Raw genomic sequence first — 19,545 nt, 5'->3', positions numbered from 1 at the left:
ATAAATGTTGACGCATGATGTCATTGTCATAAGAACTGACTCACTGAATTTGCATTTGTTTAAATGGACGCCCAGCGTCCTGTTGGTGTTTGTCCAAAGTTTCCATCTGTTGGATCTCAGAGTGACAGGGGCTCAAAGACATCCGGCCTTTCTGAGCCACAGTGACACACAGCAGGGCTACACAGATCACTTCAGATCAGTCACCAGACCTATTTACAGAGCAGCCTCCCTATTCCTGGAACAGCTGTCGGAAAACACTTCAACCTGGGGTACCACAATAGAAACTGGGTGGTGAGTCAGAGAGCGGGGAGAAAACGAGGGTGCGGACGCCATGGAGAAAGAGAGAGGGAGAGGGTAACTGTTGCAGACCATCAGGGGTACCATGGCAACAAGATATCTCCTAATATTTCTTATCAGCACTCTTCTCCAGGCTCTTCCCAATATCTAATCGTCAAGCTAATGATGTGAGGCCTAATGGAAATATTTACAATTTCCGCCTGCAAATGATAGCGGGGTAATTAACAGCCTATCTGCCCATTAAAAAGCTGGAGGTCCAAAGCTGGAGGCGTCATGATGAAGGAGAGACGGGGGACAGATAGGCTTCCTGCTCTGTGGCTGAGCTCAAGTCTGCAAGAGTCACTTACACTACACACACAAGTCATTTGAACATCATGTCTGGTGTTCGGGCCGGGGTCAAGAGTCTCTCTCACTTTCTTTCTCTCCCTCTGATTCTCTTCTCTTGCCTTTTTCCTCTTTCTTTCCTTGCTCATTGAGCCTTTCTTTCTAAATTCTTTATAGACACAAGAAAGGGACAGAATAAAAACAGGATCCTTTGATGTTGAGATTTCACGGGGTTGCTCATGCCAGTGTAGATTCTGTTCACTGTTATATTTGCTTTCTGTTTATCTATGAATAATAGATATCCCCTTAAAGAGAGACCATGTATAATTTGATCTCTAGGTCTCCCCAAAATAGAACACTTGCAAAGAAAACTTGCAAGCTCTTCTGATGCACACAGAATCCAACATCAACCTGCGGGCCATAAATAAAAGCGCTCATGGATCAGAATTACTGTCATTAATCACAGGGTGCCTTTAATTCATCAGATGCTGAGGCAGTTCACAAGATGGACTCTATTTACTCCTCAAAAGCTGCTCTGGGTGTTTGGGAGGCAGCCATCAATCTCTGGCTATCTTTAAAAAGGAGGCGTCAGTCTCCATCACCCTGGAGACAGCCGGAAGGCTTCTGTGGAGACATTCTTTCTCTCTCCCTCCTCCCTTGCCTTCCCTTCCTCTAGTCAAGGTGAAGTTTTCCTTCTCTTCCTCCAACGACACCAGGGGCCCGAGGGAACAGTGTTATTAATGTGTTTTAAAATAATAATAATCTCCACCAAAAATACACCTCTGCCTGCCCTCTCCCCCTCCTGCTGTTTGGCTCCCTGTGTTCTTAATTAGCATGTTCAATTAGCCCGGGTTAATGGAGAGAGCCCGGCGAAACCTGAAGGAAGGAACGGCTCCCTCGCTCTCGTGTGGCAGGACGCCATTTTGAGTGGCTTGTGTACCACACTGTGTTGTTGAATTTTCATCCTCTGAAGCATTCCCACACATACAGTAGAGAGAGAGAGGCCTGGGATGTCTTAAGACAGGGCAGCAAGGCCTGCGGCTTCTTTTTTGAAGCTGAGTGATATTCAAACTCCGTCTAGCATCATCTCTTTCTTCTCACATGTAGTCTCTGTGGCCAATTACCTCTGTGGGGGGTCAATGGGAACTCTCCCCACCTCCTCCATGTTTTACACAATGGCGTTTTGTTGTCTCGTTGCAGGGGGTAAACAGATGTTTTCATTAGTGTTTAATGTGCATAGAGAATGAAAGCTTAGCTAAATGTCCCTCTTGTTCAGTTTTGAGTAATGCATGCTTTAAATGGAACCGTCAAATAGTTTTTTGTGCCGGCAATTTCTTTTTCGCCCTGCAGCTCAGGCTGGAAACCTGTGCAACTTTTTCTGCTACAATTTTGTTGTAACGTTACAATTTTGCCGGGACCAGTCACAAACTGTCTTATCCACCTGGCGCGCTATTGGCAGGTTTAAAACGATGATGATAGCGGGAGAGCCTGGAGTTTTTGCGTCGCTCTGTAAACGTCACACGTTGGTCAGATTGGTAAATGACTATCCAATTGCGTACAGAGTCATTTGAACTATGCCCGTTGATCACGCCTCTTGTGTAGTAGAAAATACATAGCGGACTCCCCAGACCAATGTTTAATCTTAAAATATTGAGCTTGGTCTGGTGAAAGCCAGACTACATGACATGAGCCTATTCAATCTGTTTGGCGCAGGATTTTAAAATCAGACAAAAAAAAAAATGGTTCAGGGCAGTCATGACACAACAGCAATCATATTTATGATCTTAGTAAATGGTGTCCTAATTAGCTAGGCTGTGTATGAGCTGTCAAAGATAATCATAATTATAATCAGTTATAAAAGTACCTGTTTTCAAGAAATATATATTCATGTTGCAAGAGGAGTAAGGAGCATGTGCAAAATCTGATTTTGGCAAGTTAAATTCCAAAAAAGGAATACACCACCATTTTTGAATTTTGATCCAATTTCAGGCTGATTCAGCAGTTTTATTCCGATCAAGGTGTTTATGGGTAATTTTAGTCTGATTGATTTGAATCAGATTAAATGTGTCCATGTAAACCCACATCAATGTGTGTTTTTTTGCATACTGGTATGGCATTAAAATGCTAGCAGCACAGCAGCACAACTAAACTCCACTGCAGACCTGACCGAGGTTACATGCTCCACATTTCCAACTGGGCTGATTTCCCCCAACACCACACTGCAGACCACTGCAGAGCCTGTCCACCTCTAGATTCGCCCCCGAGTCTGATGGATTTCCCTCATAATGCTGACATTACCCTGGTTCTTCTGCCCCTCCTCTTCTCCTATGTACTTAATGATTTCCCCGCTGAACTTCCAGCTGTGAGCCACAAGCTCAGCTGGTCCTCCTCAGCCACAGCCCACAGGCACATCCAGCCGCCAGCCAGAACCAGCCCATCAGAGCAGTTAGCGAGTCAGCTCAAATAGTGGCCCAGTGGGAGACTGCCACTTTGCCCACAGGATAAAAATCAATGGAGGTCGTGGGCTGGCTGATGACGTCGCCTGTGTAAAGCTGATGACGGCACTAACAGGCAGGGCAGGGGAGGTCAACGGACACGCCAGAAATACACAACCCACGTACTTGCCTTCATTTTTCACCTCAGCACTTCCTGTGAAAAGGGAAAAAAAAACACCTTTGACCTTTCTCTGATCTGCCATCTGGGCTCGTCGTGATCTCCCCTATCCCCTCTTAACCCGTGATGTAATGTCTAATGTGTGGTTGCTAGGTCTGCAGGCTTTGCGAGGGCCATATGGATGGAATGATAAAGTTGGATCGCACCTCATACAGTATATGAGAGCATGGCTTGGCCAGGGTTCATTCATGCTGTGCACTGAAACACATTTCTCACTAACTGATTCATTACCCTGACACTAGCTGAACAGAACACCAAAAAGATGCAAACTTGTACAGCATGGCTACTCTATGAAATGAAAAAACGAAGAAACCAAAGAGAAGGCTCAGTAGTGCATTATCTATTCCAAAAGATCCTAGCTTGGAGAGTACTGCAATGTAGAGTATAAAAACCCTCCACCATCACAGCACAAAACACTCTACTTGTGGCTATAGAGACAACACAGTCATATATACCCTAGTGCTGATAGACCTGCTCCATCACACACACTTGTTGTGTGTTCAAGGGCATAAAACACTGAGGGGGTTGAGAGAGGAGAGAGGATGCTGAGAGAGAACCCCCCCCCCCCCCCCCCCCCCCTCATATTCTATCTTTGCCCTCCTCCCTGTCATCTAAGCCTGGGTCAGTAAGCATGGCCGCTGTCGCCAGTACTGCCAGTATCAGTAGCTGATCATTATGACTTGGTGAACAGTGTTTTTCCCGATCCATTCTACTGTCAGTGATTGACGCGAGAGAAGCGAGGTTCTGTGTTCCATGCATTCATTATCATTAGGGGCGTGCCCTGCCGTGCTTATGTCTGTTAATTTGCGGCACAATTGAATGGTAGGCTATTATCGGACCGGCAGAAAAAGAAATTAAAAGTTTCCCCGATCAAGATAGAGCCTACTTCTTAATTTGGTATCATCAAATATAGAGGCATACAATTAAATGGTAGCCTAGTGGAGTGTCCATTCAATGTGCGCGTCTGCGCAAGTGAAACTGAACTCGTGGGTAGGCCAGAACGTGGTTTAAAACCCTGGATGACGTGGATTACTGTACCTGTTTATGAAATGAGCATAGCGATTTGATAGCCTAATCCACTGCACGAAAAAAAGGAATTACTGTAGCAACTTGTTATAGGTCTAACAGAGGTGAATAATATCGTAGGAAATAGCCTATGGCGATGGCAGCTTTAAATAAACGTAGAATGTGGCCTGTTGCGCAAATAAACTAGATGTACCGCAGAGCGGTACAAAATATGACTGCCGCCCAGTCCAGCACATTTTTTCCACAAAAATAAATCACGCTGAAAGGCCTATGTGATTCTAACTGTCTCACTAAATTGCATTATCCACACTCAATTCTCACTGGTATCTGCTAGACAACAAGTACCAAAACATGATTAGTTCATAGATTTCACATGTAAAATTCATTTTATACAACCCCACCTCCATCTTGCCTGTTCATAATTCTGAGAAATTCTTGATTGTTTGTGTTATGTTTATGTTATGTGTGTGGGTGTGTGTGTGTGAGAGTGTGTGTGTGTGTGTGTGTGTGTGTGTGTGTGTATGTGTGTGTGTGTGTGCTTGTGTGTGTGCCTGCGTATGTACATATGTCTACTGTGTGAGTATGTGTCATACGTATGATTACTGTGAATGTTGGTGTGTGTGTGTGTGTATCTGTTTGTGAACATGTGTGCACATGAAATGGGTTAACATGACCCCCGGAGGCAAACATACGGAAAAAAATGGTCATCCTAGGCCCTACAGTTCTCAAGATATTCACAGAGAACTGTGTCTGCCCTACCCTCCTTTCGGGGGGTCCAGTCCAGCCGGGGGGCTACAGATCAAAAACGAAAAATGACGGTTCCATGCAATCCATGTGGGGGTACATGCCCACCTAGTTTTGAGTACCCCGGTCTTTCAGTGTTCCGGGAATCCTTGTTGGTGTACGTCACTAAATGTACACATAAATTATTTTATTGTAAGGCCCCCCATGAACAAAAGTACACAAAACTTGGCATGCATTCGGAGGGTGTCATAATGATCCTACACTTTTAATTTCCTAATTTTTTGCTTTTTAATTTTTAACTAGGTGGCGCTATACATGAAATAAGTGGTAATGGGATGGGTTGTCATGCCCCCTTAAGACCAACATACATAAAAAAGGTGGACCTCCTAGGCCCTACGGTTCTCGAGATATTCACAGAAAACTGTCTCCGGCCACCTACAGGCCAGTTGGTGTATAGTAACATAAATTAATTTATTGTGCGGCCCCCCATGAACGGAATTCCACAAAACTTGGCGTGCATACAGAGGGTGTCATAATGATCCTACACTTCCAATTTCGTGCAGTTTTGACTATGTTAGGTCACAGATACCTTCAATTACAACACCTCATTTTTACTTTTTTGTGTTTAACTAGGTGGCGCTATACATGAAATGAGTGGTTATGGAATGGGTTGACATGGCCCCTTGAGATCAACATACAAAAAAAAATGGTCCTCCTAAACCCTATGGTTTTTGAGATATTCACAGAAAACTGTATCTGCCCTACCCTCCTTTCGGGGGGTCCAGTCCAGCGGGGGGGCTACAGATCAAAACGAAAAACGATGGTTCCATGCTATCCATGTGGGGTTACATGCAAAAGAAAAAAATAAATAAATAAATAAATCTGACTAAACCTATATGACCACCGCTTCGCTGCGCGGCGGTCATAATAAGTAGGCTTCCTGCATGACCCATTCCGAATGAATTGTCTCCGATATAAATACAACACACTGGGATTGGCAAGAAATTTGGCAATACTACTTTCACACAAGTGATGGCACCCCTTGTAAGTAAGTATCTGACAACAGCCATCATGCCACCATCTCTGTCTCCATCTCTGCCCAGTGCTTTGCTGGTCCATCCCTCAGTTTCTCTATGGTGTCATTTTTTAAGACTGCTTATCTTACAAAAGCAGCGCTAAGCACTGTGGCTGCGGTCTCCTGCGCCAGGTTAAGGTGGCCATTTGTCCTTCACTGGCAGCATTAATGGACCTGTTCCCACTATGGCTCTCTGCTAGGATGACTCACCCAGACACATCCTTCACTCAGCCTCAGCCCAGCAGGCCACTGTGAAGGATGGGAGAACGGTGCCACGTGAGTAGTCTTAATCTTAATGTGAACGCATAATCCTCTGATAGACTGTTTACTGTAATACCTGGTGCATGACCCCCTCTGGCAACAACAAGCAGTGGTATCAGCTGATTTGTGCTGCGAGTATGCCTACCCTCAGGAAGGAGAGATCTCGGCTGCGGTCGATGCTGGTGATCTCCAAGTTGCCCATGACGACTTCGCAGTTCTCGTAGTACTTGCGCAGGGTGCGGTACTGCTGCTCCAGGTCTGACAGGGTGCTCAGCTTGTTTTCCGTCCCAGTGCACACTGCAAAAAGCACAAGAGAGAAGGGATGTTAGCGACTCAGCCAGCTCGGCGAGACAGGCCCCGTACTGCAGGTGTCACCGTGCGGCACCGAACATGCCAGTCACCGTCAGCAGAGGAGCCGGCATGGCATATCCAGGGGAGTGAAAGACAGGCAATTTTTTCGAGGCTAACGCCGGCTCTGACTAAGCATAAGAGCGAGGGAATCACACAGAATCTCAAGGCAGCTGGGACAGACGCAGCACTCCCCACCCACCACCACAACCCCAACCTCAGCCTTCCCCATTCCCCTTGGCCAACGCCCAATCTGCCGACTTGACAAGTAATTAAGCACAGCCATTTCCGCCTGTCAAGCACCTCATGCCCCTTTATCCCCGGACGTGTGCCATCTGCTCCACCCACTGGTGTTGCTCCGGAGGCCCAGCCTCCCCCCAGTGCGGGCCATGCCCCCGCTCACGGTCCGTTGGACCTGTGTCACAACTGCCCATGGCAGCGCCAGTCAGCCCTGCCCAGTGAGAGCAGCGTTTCAGGGCCTCCAGTGGGAGCCCTCAAGACGAGTTATGGGTGCCAACATGGGGAGGGGGGCATCATCTCCCAGCTGGCACGCCAGTCAGAGCAGACTGATCCGTGACAGGAAAGTGCCACAGGTATTTTGACCAAACACACTGACAGTGAATGATTGTTTACACTGAGCTATGGTGCATGCTGATTAGGGCATCCTGTGACTTGCATAGTGGGATGTGTGTCAAACCTAGCCTGGAGTAACACAGAGGGTGGAGCAGGTGTGAATTTTGCCAGCCATTTTGCTGTTCAGATGTTAGCTGTTTGAGTGACACAGGGGTGGTGAATGCTGTGATGCTAACACCCAGCACATGCTAGCAGAGAGCAGAACCCGTTTTGAGAGGCACATCTGCTGACGGAGCTGCCGCAGGTGTGGAAGCCATTTTGTGTTGCACCTCTGAGGAGTGCGCCGATCATTTTCTGGGCTTAATATCGGTGCCTTCCCTACAGCATCATGACTCAAAAACTCATAACACTTGTGCGGTACGTACCGCTCAAAAGCAAAACCCAAACCTTTATTTTGTTTCCTATTTACTTTCCCTCGGATTATTTCTCAGAAGGTGGGAGGAACAGCAGCTTTGGGGCAGGGGTGCTATTAAGACAAATGAGAGCTTGCTCAAAGAACTCCCCCCCACATTAGATTACATGCGATAGGAGAGAGCTTACAAGCCCTTACATAAAGCAAATGAAACAGGAGAGAACAAAAGAAAACAGCATATACAGTAGGTCAGGTGTGGCCAATGTTGCGAGGTGCTTCTTTCACAATAATGGTTAGCATGCGTTGAAGGAAAGGGATATTATAAAAGCAAGCTTAGCAATACACAGTTATTGCACCCTGGAGGGCTGTGCTTGGAGATTACAAAAGAATCATAGGAGGTGGTCTCACGAGGGGCCAGTTTTTATCATCCAGCAGTCCCATGTTCCAATACACCTCCCGGCCTAGGCAAACAGATGGTAGGAATGGTGCTGGCAGAATAAATAAAGTTACAAAATCTTAAAAAATCTAGAGGGAAAGGTTTTTTTTGAACGGACATGAAATATGTTGCTTCCTCAGATTCTCTGCCATCCCTCTCTCTCTCCATAGGGTTTCTGTATTCTGTATAGTGTTTTTGGGGTGGTGGTCTAGTGGGGGAACAAAAGGAGATGGAGCGAGCGATCCCTGCACCTCTGCACACAGATGGGAGCAGAGAGCTCAGCCTTCTCCTCCTGATTTGTTTGAGGTGTCGGGGGGGGGGGGGGGCAGCAGTACTGAGCCGACACACTGAGTCTGTTCCAGCTGCCACCGCCGGGTCTCAGCCCAGATGGAGAGAAAAGTCATTGTACGGCTCTTATACCACCCTGCCATGCACTGAGTACACATTGTCTCCATAGCTTGGAATTTATCAGCCCAACTAGGAGAGAGAGATGGGGGAGGAGGATCGTTTCAGCAATGCCACCGAGATGGTATGAGGTAAATACACTTGCACAAAAGATCTCCTGCCATCAGCTGTTCTGCCCTTTGCTTTAGTAGACAGACAGGGAGACTTCAGCATGGCTCACTGTCTGCATTTCCCACACTTGAATGCCCCTCCCCAGGATTGTTTAATTTTATTTATTTTTTCTTCGGGTTTCCATTTCTGAGAGTGATGGATTGGGGCAATTAATCACAGTTGTGAATTTCATAATAGGATTTAATTAATGAGGAGATTATGAGCCATGGGTGAAAATCTATGCATATGTGTAATCTTATAAGATCTACTAGCTTGGTGATGCCGTCTTACACTTTTTTTCCTGTGGTATGGAATGTTCTCACTGTCTCTCACTTTCCATGGGGTTAAAGGAGAATTCCGGTGTGATATTGACCTAAAGTGTATTGAAACATGATACCGAGTGTGAACGTATGTCTCATAGCCCATCTCGGCTTGTCCCCTGCACTCCAAAATCCACTTCCAGTTTCTTCCAGTAGCAGCAACTGGAATCCATGCATTTCCACGGAATTATTTTTGGAATCTGATCCCTTATCATACCTGTTCATTCTTACTTGTTGCTTGACTTATCGTGACTAAATTCAAGATGGCTGCAAACGCTAAACTTTGTGAAGATACTGTCTGTATAAATCGTCTTGTAAGTAAACTACCAGTGCTTTTTCAAAGTTCTCAATGTCTCGTTTTAAATGTCAGGGCCCTCGGAAGTCTACCAATGAAGTGTGGAGATACATTGAGCCTCGTAAATGGGTGTAAAACAGTGATTTATTTGCATGGCTAGCCTGATGCCGAAGCACCACTATTGAAAAAGCTGTTGGTAGCATCGGCTAACTAGCGCCAGATTTTGGAGTGCAGGGGACAAGCCGAGATGGGCTATGAGACATACGTTCACACTCGGTATCATGTTTCAATACACTTTAGATCAATATCACACCGGAATTCTCCTTTAAAAGCACCTCTAATGACCAATCCAAATAATCTTGGAAATGAAATAGCTTTATTTTTGTTGTCACCAGAATGATTCTCCCTTTCTAGGCAAAATGGCAATTTCCATTTTTGTTGTCACCAGATTCTCCCTTTCTTCGGGGCAGCCGTGGCCTACTGGTTGGCGCTTCGGACTTGTTACCGGAGGGTTGCCGGTTCGAACCCCAACTAGTAGGCACGGCTGAAGTGCCCTTGAGCAAGGCACCTAACCCCTCACTGCTCCCTGAGCGCCGCTGTTGTTGCAGGCAGCTCACTGTGCCGGGATTAGTGTGTGCTTCACCTCACTGTGAGTGTGTTTCACTAATTCACGGATTGGGATAAATGCAGAGACCAAATTTCCCTCACGGGAGTATATATACTTATACATATTCCATTCTGTCCAAAGGACTACAACCGAGTATGAAAACTTATTTAGGGATTTAGTGTGTCACCCATTTAACTATTACTGTTGACGATAATGAGCATAGTCTGATAGATGCAATTAATCAGAAAACTGTTACTATTACGGATATGGTAATATTCAGAAATGTGTGCAATGCACTTGGCACTGGCTCTTTAAATACATAGATATAGGATCATTCTTAGAATGCAAAGGCTGGGGTGGACCGTCATCACAAGCACCCTTCAGCTTGGCATGGCAATTTCCATCATGCCACTGATTGATTTACATCTTGTTCAAAGGAGCTATTTTTCAATTCTGTCTGTCTGAAACACTGCCTGCTCTTGCATGCCAAAGCAAACCCGATTCAATTTCTTAGTAAACCATATTCATTTAATCAGAGAAATAAAACACTTTCTCTCAGTCCCAGCCACATATACACAAACAAACCTGTTTATCATTCTCTCATAATTCCAGCCACATCCTCGAGAACATTTGTCACCACCGGTGCCATACATATTCACGGCGCCTGACAGATGTAAACCATTGCCTTATCGGCGGGACAGTGACTGATGCATGTGGGTTCTTGTTGAACAGAAAGCTGAGGAAAGCACTGTGGGTAGGACTTATGCCCTAAGCTCTAGATGTGTCTGTGCGTGCATGTGCGCATGTATGTGTGTGTGTGCGTGTGTGTGTGTGTGTGTGTGCGTGTGTGTGTGTGCGCGCGTGCATGTGTGTATATGTGTATGTGTGTGTGTATATGTGTATGTGTGTGTGTTTGTGTGTGTGTGTGCGCATGTGCGCATGTATGTGTGTGTGTGTGTGTGCGTCCGTGTGCGTGTGTGTGTGTGGGAGGGGGGGGGGGGGTGGTCATGGGCTGACATGCATACAGTATCAGTCCAACATTTAATCTAAAGGAAATAGCACTAACACTGGTCAGTCACCTAGTGTGAGGCATAACAGTCGACTTCAAATCCTCTTGTTCTTTTTCTGCGGTTCTGTTCTAACCCGCCTAAAGCTTCCCACATTGTGACAGACTGGCTTTGTTCAGTGTCTAAAAGCGCCACGCGCCTGATGGAATTTTGAAATGACTTTATTCCACGCTGTTGCAGAATACCCACTGTCCTCAACATGTGTGACAGGCACTTTCCACACTATTCAAAGCAAAGGGTTCAAAAAATAGATGTTGATTTTCCAGCCACTCAGTGAAGTTTTAATATTTGAAAGTCAGCATAAGCACTCTGTGCATTTTTATCAGATTCAATTTCACTCAAGGCTCTATAACTATTCCCGACACAATTAAACACTTGTCTCCAGATTTTCTGCATGGTCGATCCATTTCATACGGACTGCACAAAAGCACTTCATCAATGATGGTCTGGAGTTTATCGAACACCAATAACATCAGAAGTTGCGTTCCACAGACTCATTGTACTCTAAGTCATGACAGGAAAGGTCATGCCAATAGCCTGCGCATCACTGGATTAAATACAGTTGTAGTGGTCACTTCTGCAAGGACACTTGACCAGGGTTGGTCAGGAGTATGAGAGAGGCCTCAGTTTGTTGGTACTGGAAAGGGTTGAGGTAAGCAGGTGAGCAGGAAGATATCTATGTCCTCCAATCACAAATTCATTTCAGTGAAACCAAATTCCAGCATCTACATTCTACTCCGGATAAGGATGATTGTGTGCATTGTATACAAATCTGAAGAAAATCGAACCAGTACTTTTTAAGTTATGTGAGTGGACACACAGGACGAACATACCCAATTGCAATACCCTCCCTACCAAGGAGCTAGGGGAATTATTCTAAACACACCATGTTTCATCTGAAGATTAAATATGTGTTACCTGGCCATTGGCAGTTAAACATCTGGAGGTCACTAAATGTATAATTCCTTGTAGCTGACAACATTAGGCAGACTTTTATAAAGTTATGGGTGCCACTCGAGTCCTGTTGCGAATATCATTTAGCCCTTACAAAGACATCCTTCAGAGAAGCATTATGCATTTTTCACATGAGCCCATCTGCTGTGCAGCTTAACAGTAATCATAACAGTGCTAATTACATCTGTCTGTGACAATGCCACGGCTCAGTGGAGATGCCCTCAACACCCTCACATTCATAGCAGCGCAGGCCTGTCTGTGCTCCCATATGGCCCCGGCAGCCACTCTCATTTGCGGCTCGAGCGCCAGCTCCGCTCTCCTATTCATGAGTCCCATTAAAGATCCACAAGTCTCTACTCGCTGTCCAAGACAACCCCTTATCTCTCAAATGCTGTGGCTGTCTGCTTCAATTGGATACATCCTCAGCCAAAAGGCTGTGTTGACCCGCTGCATCTATGGCTACATGGAGAGGACAAAGAGTGCCTGGGAAAATGTCATTTCAAATACCACTTATACGCAGCAGCCCCGACACCTGCCGATGGAGTTTGGCGGTGATGGACCGTCCCTGATAAACAGCGCCGTAAACAGAGGCGTCTCCTGGGTACAGTGCAGGTTTCGTTCGTTAATTCAGACTGATTTTTTCGAGATGGTGTGAGGAGTTAGAAACCATGCATCTGCATCCTCTTGCATATGACCCCCCCCCCCCCCCCACACACACACACACACACACACACACCCGCCCACCATTAGTTTTGCCGAATGCTCCTGCTGCAAGCAGAGGGAGAGAGGGCCACTCTTATCATCAGTGCTGTCATGTGCATGATGAAAGCGGAGTGGGTCTATTTTCAGCGCCTCAGCAGACGGCCCCTGGGGCTGCTGCCCAGCGTCTCCACAGACACGGCTCAGCACTCACACGGCACGGCACGGCACGGCACGCTGCCCGGCAAACAGATGAGCCTGGCTGCTGACCCCCAGAGGCCAAGAGGGCTGCCGGGGGAGGGGGGGAGGGGAGGGGAGAGCCTGGCTTGGCTGCCTCCGCTCTCTCTCTCGACAGACCGCTCTCCAGGGTCATATGTAAAGGCTAATCGCTGGGTCTGAGGTGCAATATCGACGGATTTCAGACTGGTTACCCAAAAGACGACTGACCGTAACCAGCACCTCATTTACCCATAATCCACCACAAAATCCCCCCATACAGCTAAAAATGCCTCACTGGCATCCAGAGAGAGGGATGGTCCTTCCCGTCTTGGAGAGTGAAGAATGTAGCTGGACGGAATTCACTTTTGTTGGGTCTTAGCTGATCCTGACAGGAATTTGAAACGAATAAGCTCTGGATTTATCTCAGTGGAGCTGAAACGGATTTAAATACTTTATAACAGATGGGGGGGGAATACTGACCAAATATAGTCGACTGTCAAGGAAATTCGATGGAGAGGCATACAGTATATATTTTTATGCTTAGGCATTGATGTGAAATTATGTCAGATATGGCACAGAAGTCTTTTTTTTAATCATAGTGATGATCAGTTTAATAAAGGTTTAAAGTGGCAAAAGAATAATTGGGTCTTGTGTGAATGTCTATTAGTCTGTAGAAGTGAACTTAGGCACAGATCCCTTTTGAGCTCTCCATAGAGAGAGAATTAAGCTGTGATATACTTGGCTGAATAAAAGCACTCTTAAAAGCAGTGAAATGTGAATTTCATCATAAATTTGGATTTCCAGGGATAATCTAGAGGAAGTCAGGAGGACATGCATAAAAAGATACTGTCGAGCCACAGTAGACCCCATGACCTTTACAACTACCTGTATATCCAGTCTGAGCAAGACCAACATATTACCATTTAACCAACATTATGTGTATCCTATAGCTGGGCTTTGCCAGTAAGTGGTAAACATTTGTAACGTTGTGTGAGTACTTTAACTCAAGGAAGTGCATTTTCAAATGTGTCAAAAAGGACATATTCAAACATCAGTGGGCTGAAACATTTTAAATTGCATATGCTTCAAATAAGACGTTTGTTTTATTACTTTCTCTTTCTTCTCACTCTGTCATATGGACATTTTATTTATGTTCTGATGCATTATTCCTCATCTTGTCCCTTTCACTTCATGCTTCCATGTTCCCCTGGCATTTCTGCCTATGTAATGTGCTAAACTGCATGAATGTTAAGCACATTTACTGGAGAGGATGTTTGGTAAGTAAAAATGATCATCTAGCTGACATAATGTGATCAGAATAATGTACCTGATGAGATGACATATTCATGTCCTTGAGATTTCATCCACATCCTAACCTGGCACTGGTGGAAACCTCCCAGATATGACAGAGGTGCATGGGGATTATTGCATTTGATGTTTCAAACAGAATAAACACTCACTCTTTCTCTCCAGGGAGATGTAAAGCGTGGCACAGATGCGGCTGCGTGGCGTGGAGAGATATGAGGCTCCCGTTTCAAACCGCGCCAGCAGGATGTCTCAGGAACGAGGCCCTCTTTTCAGGTGAGGCCCCTTTTGTGTCAGGGAGCGAGTGCTTTGAGGAGAGCCGCGCAATCCTACCATGGCTATACAGCTCGCACCATGCACTTGGAGCGGGTGCTGAGCTGGAGCTGAAACAGCATCCCATCCCCACTCCCCCCCCCCCCCCCCCCCCCACGCAGTGCAACCCACGCACCATACACTCCCGCACTCGAGCAGCTGATCTTGCAACAAATCATCTGAAGAGCTAATGATAGAAATATTTATGGCATATACAATTTCACAGAGGATGCCCTTGTGCCGCGACAAGCACCGCTCCTGCTGATGTTGGTGCTGCTGCAGCGTCTCCCACACCCCATTTCCCAGGTGCAGTGACAGTCACGAGACGAGGGCAGATCAGATATAGTGAAAGACAAAGCGGCCCGACAGTAAATATATTCCCATCAAATGGGATCTCGGCTTTCAAGGGAAACAGCTTAAACAGGTTCAGTCTGGGCAATTTCCTCCTTTTTCATCTCCTCCCCCTCACTCCACCACCACCAGCACCTCCACCCTCCATCTTCAGTTGGAGCGTGGGCAAGAGGCGCCACCCCCTTCTCGGTGTCAGCCAGGTGTGACTAAAACGCTTTCTGATGGCTGTTACACTGCGTTTACACCGGCAGCACCCCCCGCCATCAATTACCCTGGCTCCTGGTCAAAGTGTCGCAGCGTATCCTTCATGCTCGGAGCCCGCTGTGTCCCACTGTGTGGCCCGCGCCATGAATCTTAATCTTGTACCCAAACAGTTGCCATCAATTACGCTGGCGCACGCGGCTAAACTCCACCCCCATGCCTCTGTTTGCCATTGAGGGAGCCACCCTCTCTCAGCTGCCATGCACCCAGAGAGGGAATCGCCTCTCCACCTCATCAGTGGTGGTGGAGGGACAGTGTTTTAGCAGGTAGGAAGGCAAGCAGGTGACAGACCTCGACAAGGGAAAAGGGCTGGAATCACACAGCGAAACTAAATGGCTATGTGAGTATGACCGTGACAATAGGTGCTACGCTTTTTTGGGAGACACTTTGCGGTTTGTTGTCTCTCATAGAGAGATTGCTGTTTGGTTTACAAAACATTAAGCCATTATCCAAAGTAGTTTGGTGATCTAATGTTAGGTAATTCATCATCTTTTAGCATTCATACTTGTATCTGCTATGTCCCTCATTTAGTTGCTCATTTGTCTAATTCATGAGCTCCTGGCCAATACTAGATGTACATCTGCTTCAAATACACAATGAGTCACAGGCTTTTATTCATGTTCCACTCTCTACCAACCATTGTCCACACATGCACGCACACACACACACACACACACACTCACCTTATCACTTCTCATTATCTCAAATATGCTCATGTTTTTGTCTGTCTTATTTGTTATTCATCATAAACGGCACTGTGGAGAATTAAAGCTCACCCCCTCAGATAAACCCCTACTGACAACGGCCTTTCTGCTTGTAGGAATCTAAAAAGAAATGAGTTTTTTGACATTTATCAACAATCATGTTAAAGATATAGAAAATGATGCGCCACGTGTATCCTTACTTTCATACATGATTCTGTGCACGCTTCTCACTTCAAAACGCACACGGCATCAAACAATGGCATGCAGATGTGGCCACTTACAATTCAGCCGTCCTGTTTCCACAGATGCACTGGTGTGTACAGCACACTGGCCAATGTATTCCATTAAGCGTCTCAGACAATGGCTAAGGCAGCTGTGGACATTCCGTGCATGTTTATTACATGTGAGACATCCTGGAAGTGGAGGAGGGGCTAGACTGACATTTTAATGAAGGCCTGATTGCATCTCTGTCCTTTGCCGATTCTATCAAGACTGATGTGTTGTGGAAAGGCACAGGGAAGGGGTTGTTTGGCGCAGTGAAGGAACATTACTCTACACACATTAACCGATGCATCTCTGAGGGATTTGTCATGGCACAACAGCATCTCTGTTCCATCATTCAATTTGAGGCTGCTCATTCTGTTGATCATGCCTTCGATCGAATACAATATGTCTTAATGCGGAACAGACAAATGTAGCAAGCACAGCGGCAGCATTTAACAAAATATCCCATAACATGCAGCTAATGCAATCATGCCTGAGAGAGAGAGAGAGAGGGGGAGGGAGAGAGAGAGAGGGGGGGGGGGTGGGGGGGGAGAGGGAGGGGGGAGCTGTGAGACACAGAGGAGGCTGTAATCTATACTTCTATTAATGCAGAGCACAAATTCCACTTGTATTATAATACACAAATTGTGCCCCAGCGTTGGAGGACTTGATGAAGTGTGCGAGGTGGCTTGTGAATGAGGAGTCTAGGCCATCTGGGGAATACATTATTCCTGCAGGCACATGGCCCATGCCAGCCAATGAGGAGCCTGGCACCAAGCCAGCGGGCACCCGCCAGTCAGCCCGTAGGGCCTCTTAACTCCAGCAACAGTGAGGGGTGGGAGAGGGAAGCGCTGTCAAAGCTTCACTCTCTTCAGAGTGGCAGGCATGCTACCAGCAGATGCTATTTGTATGATGGTGACAGTGGGTGTTGATTTGGCATTGACAAAGAAAGAATTCATATGCTACAGCAGTGGTGTGCAGGGTCATTGTTGGGTTAGTGTTTGGAATTGTTTGTGGGTATCACTGAGGAAATTAAACCAGACATTTTGGGGTCCTAAAAGTATGTCTGCACTGAGTTTGGAGTCTTTCCAACCGACAGTGGAAAACAAACTTGTATAGCTTAGTATCTCTTCAAAGTCATCTAAACTAGCCTCATTATTCAAAGTGGACAGCTTGGATACAAGCTGTTTATGCACTGCAAAGTCTTAGCAGGAAAAAGTATCAGGTATTAAGTGCAATAAATGAGTTTATTTTAATTACATTAGCACTCAATTTCATTGCAAGAAAGGACTAGTCAGAAGGTGGGTGATAAATGTCCCAAATATGTTGATATGGTGGAGCCTTAAGCATGCCCTCCACTGTCCGAACAATACCAGCAATTCAGTTCACTTCCACTGCTAAGCCCTCTGTAACAGCTGCAGTGCCGCTTTCTGTTAATAGAACATGACATGAAGATATATCTCTATTAAACTGTCTGAACAACTTCTAAATTATTCATCGATTGTGTTCCTGTCACTGCTGTTGTTTAACAATGTTTTGGGAACCAGAGCAGCAGGGCGTACATTTTCCTAACAATGGTTCTCATCTTTTCACTTTCTGCTATTTGCCTCAGCTAAATCATTACTCAGTTATTTATTCAACATTAATCAAGCATAAGTGCCCATGTTCTAATTCTGCTACACGAGGCCTGTGTTTACTCCAAATTGTAGATTGCTAAAAAGTTATAGGTTGCTAGACTTCACAACTTTTATTTGTTCTTTTAATTAACTCTACGCTTGTCATAGCATTGTGTGTAGAATAGGGCAACTCTCCCCTCCTCCTCTAAGAGGCCCAAAGGAGGACCTTGGACATGCCTGCCAATCTAATCTGCAGTGCCCTTAATTTGCGTCCCTCTCCAGAGATGTCTAATGTTGTGCTACGGAGACCTTGTGAGTGGCTAATTCCGCTTTCTAGGAGGAGGGCAGCCTACTCACTTTCAGCTGATTACTCCTGAGCCAGGGGCCCTGTTAAATCAGCCAGAGGGCTGTTTCCTTAGTTGTGGCGTCCACCTTCAACATCCTTCCATTAAAAGAGCTTTCTCTCGGTGCGTTTTCCTATCAAGAATCGATACGGCTACTGGGACCGTGCGGAGTGAAAAAGAGCTGTATACCTGTCGGAGACAACAGCGTCAAACCTGATTCTCATCCAGGCCCATGGCTTTCTCAGCTGAAAGAGGGGCGACCAAGGGAGTATTGATTGTGAATGAGCCACATACAATTTCTGAGACCCTGAGGTAAGTGCTGGAGACAGTGTGATGGGGAGCTGACGTGGTGCTTGACAGCAATTCCATAATGCTGATCTCTCTCTCTCTCTCTCTCTCAGACACACACTTCACAACCACAAACATCTTTGTGGATAGGAGACAAAAGGCTCGCAGAAACTACTAAGAATTGCTCTCCTTTGCAACTGACAGAATATTTCTTGAGTAACGTACCACCCGAAATGGCCAAGCGGCCACTGGTTGCAAGGACGGTGATTGAGATAATAGTGGCAGGCATCTTAAATTAGAGCTGTGCCGTGTCAGGCTGAACTGACTGAGACCCCCTCCCACACACAGAGCACATTAGGATGAAGGCGAACGGAGAGGAATGGAGACATTAAGATGAACCAGACATCCATCAGTGCTGGCGGCTCAGCCTCACTGCCAGGCCTTTCACCTGGACTGGTGGGCGAGAAAGAAGCGCCTGGACAGGCAGTTAAACTGAGAGGTTAAATGGAGCTCTTTGAAGTGGGCCTTTTTATTTTGCAGGTGCTTCAGGGAGTGTTCTACAGCCACACTCTCAGTCCCATCAAGATACTGCTAACGTCAGAGCTGCTGGAACTCTCAATTGCTGCTATAAAAGCATTTCATTTTTCTTACCAGTTACTGCAATGCTGTTCATCTGCATATATATATATATATATATATATATATATATATATATATATATATATATATATATATATATATATATTAAATTTAAAAACAACATTGAGAGAAAATCAAATGTATAACTATGCATGGCATATGTGTGCAATTGCAAAATAGTACTGTGTAAATCACAAGTTGCAATTCAAATCACTTCATTCCAGTTCAGTTGGGCATCAGTACATTTCGGGCGTAAAGCTCGTTCCTCATAAGAGGAGGTTGATGGGGCTGGAGCTGCCATTGCTATGAATCCCTTTGCTCTAGACAGTTATGTTTCCTGACATCAAATTAGGTAGTAATGAAAATCAAGTCATAATGAATCAACCACAGTCTCCTTCCTCCCCTTCCATCTGCAGGGAGCTGTAATGATCAGGGAATGCGTAATGATTGGGCAGAGAGCAGGGTCAGAAGAGAAGAGCACCAGGGGACGGGGATGGGGCCAGACAGGCAGACCTGCTAACCCCATGCTCTGCTTCACCCCCGGACTTCACCATTGCCGGCAGAGAGAGGCTCCGT

At 46.0% G+C, this 19,545-nt stretch overlaps 1 protein-coding gene across 3 annotated transcripts in view; it reads right to left on the bottom strand.

Annotated features, from left to right (window-relative positions):
- Positions 1-19,545, bottom strand: part of LOC121698071 (receptor tyrosine-protein kinase erbB-4-like) — a 226,116-nt gene that overhangs the window by 117,115 nt on the left and 89,456 nt on the right. For all 3 annotated transcript variants that reach the window (XM_042079809.1, XM_042079818.1, XM_042079827.1), the window contains exon 2: positions 6,546-6,697. In XM_042079809.1, the coding sequence (XP_041935743.1) occupies positions 6,546-6,697 (152 nt within the window). The remainder of the gene's footprint in view (positions 1-6,545; positions 6,698-19,545) is intronic.

This window comes from Alosa sapidissima, chromosome 2 (assembly GCF_018492685.1).
Source record: "Alosa sapidissima isolate fAloSap1 chromosome 2, fAloSap1.pri, whole genome shotgun sequence".
Lineage (NCBI taxonomy): Eukaryota > Metazoa > Chordata > Actinopteri > Clupeiformes > Clupeidae > Alosa > Alosa sapidissima.
This window is presented reverse-complemented; position numbering and strand designations above follow the sequence as displayed.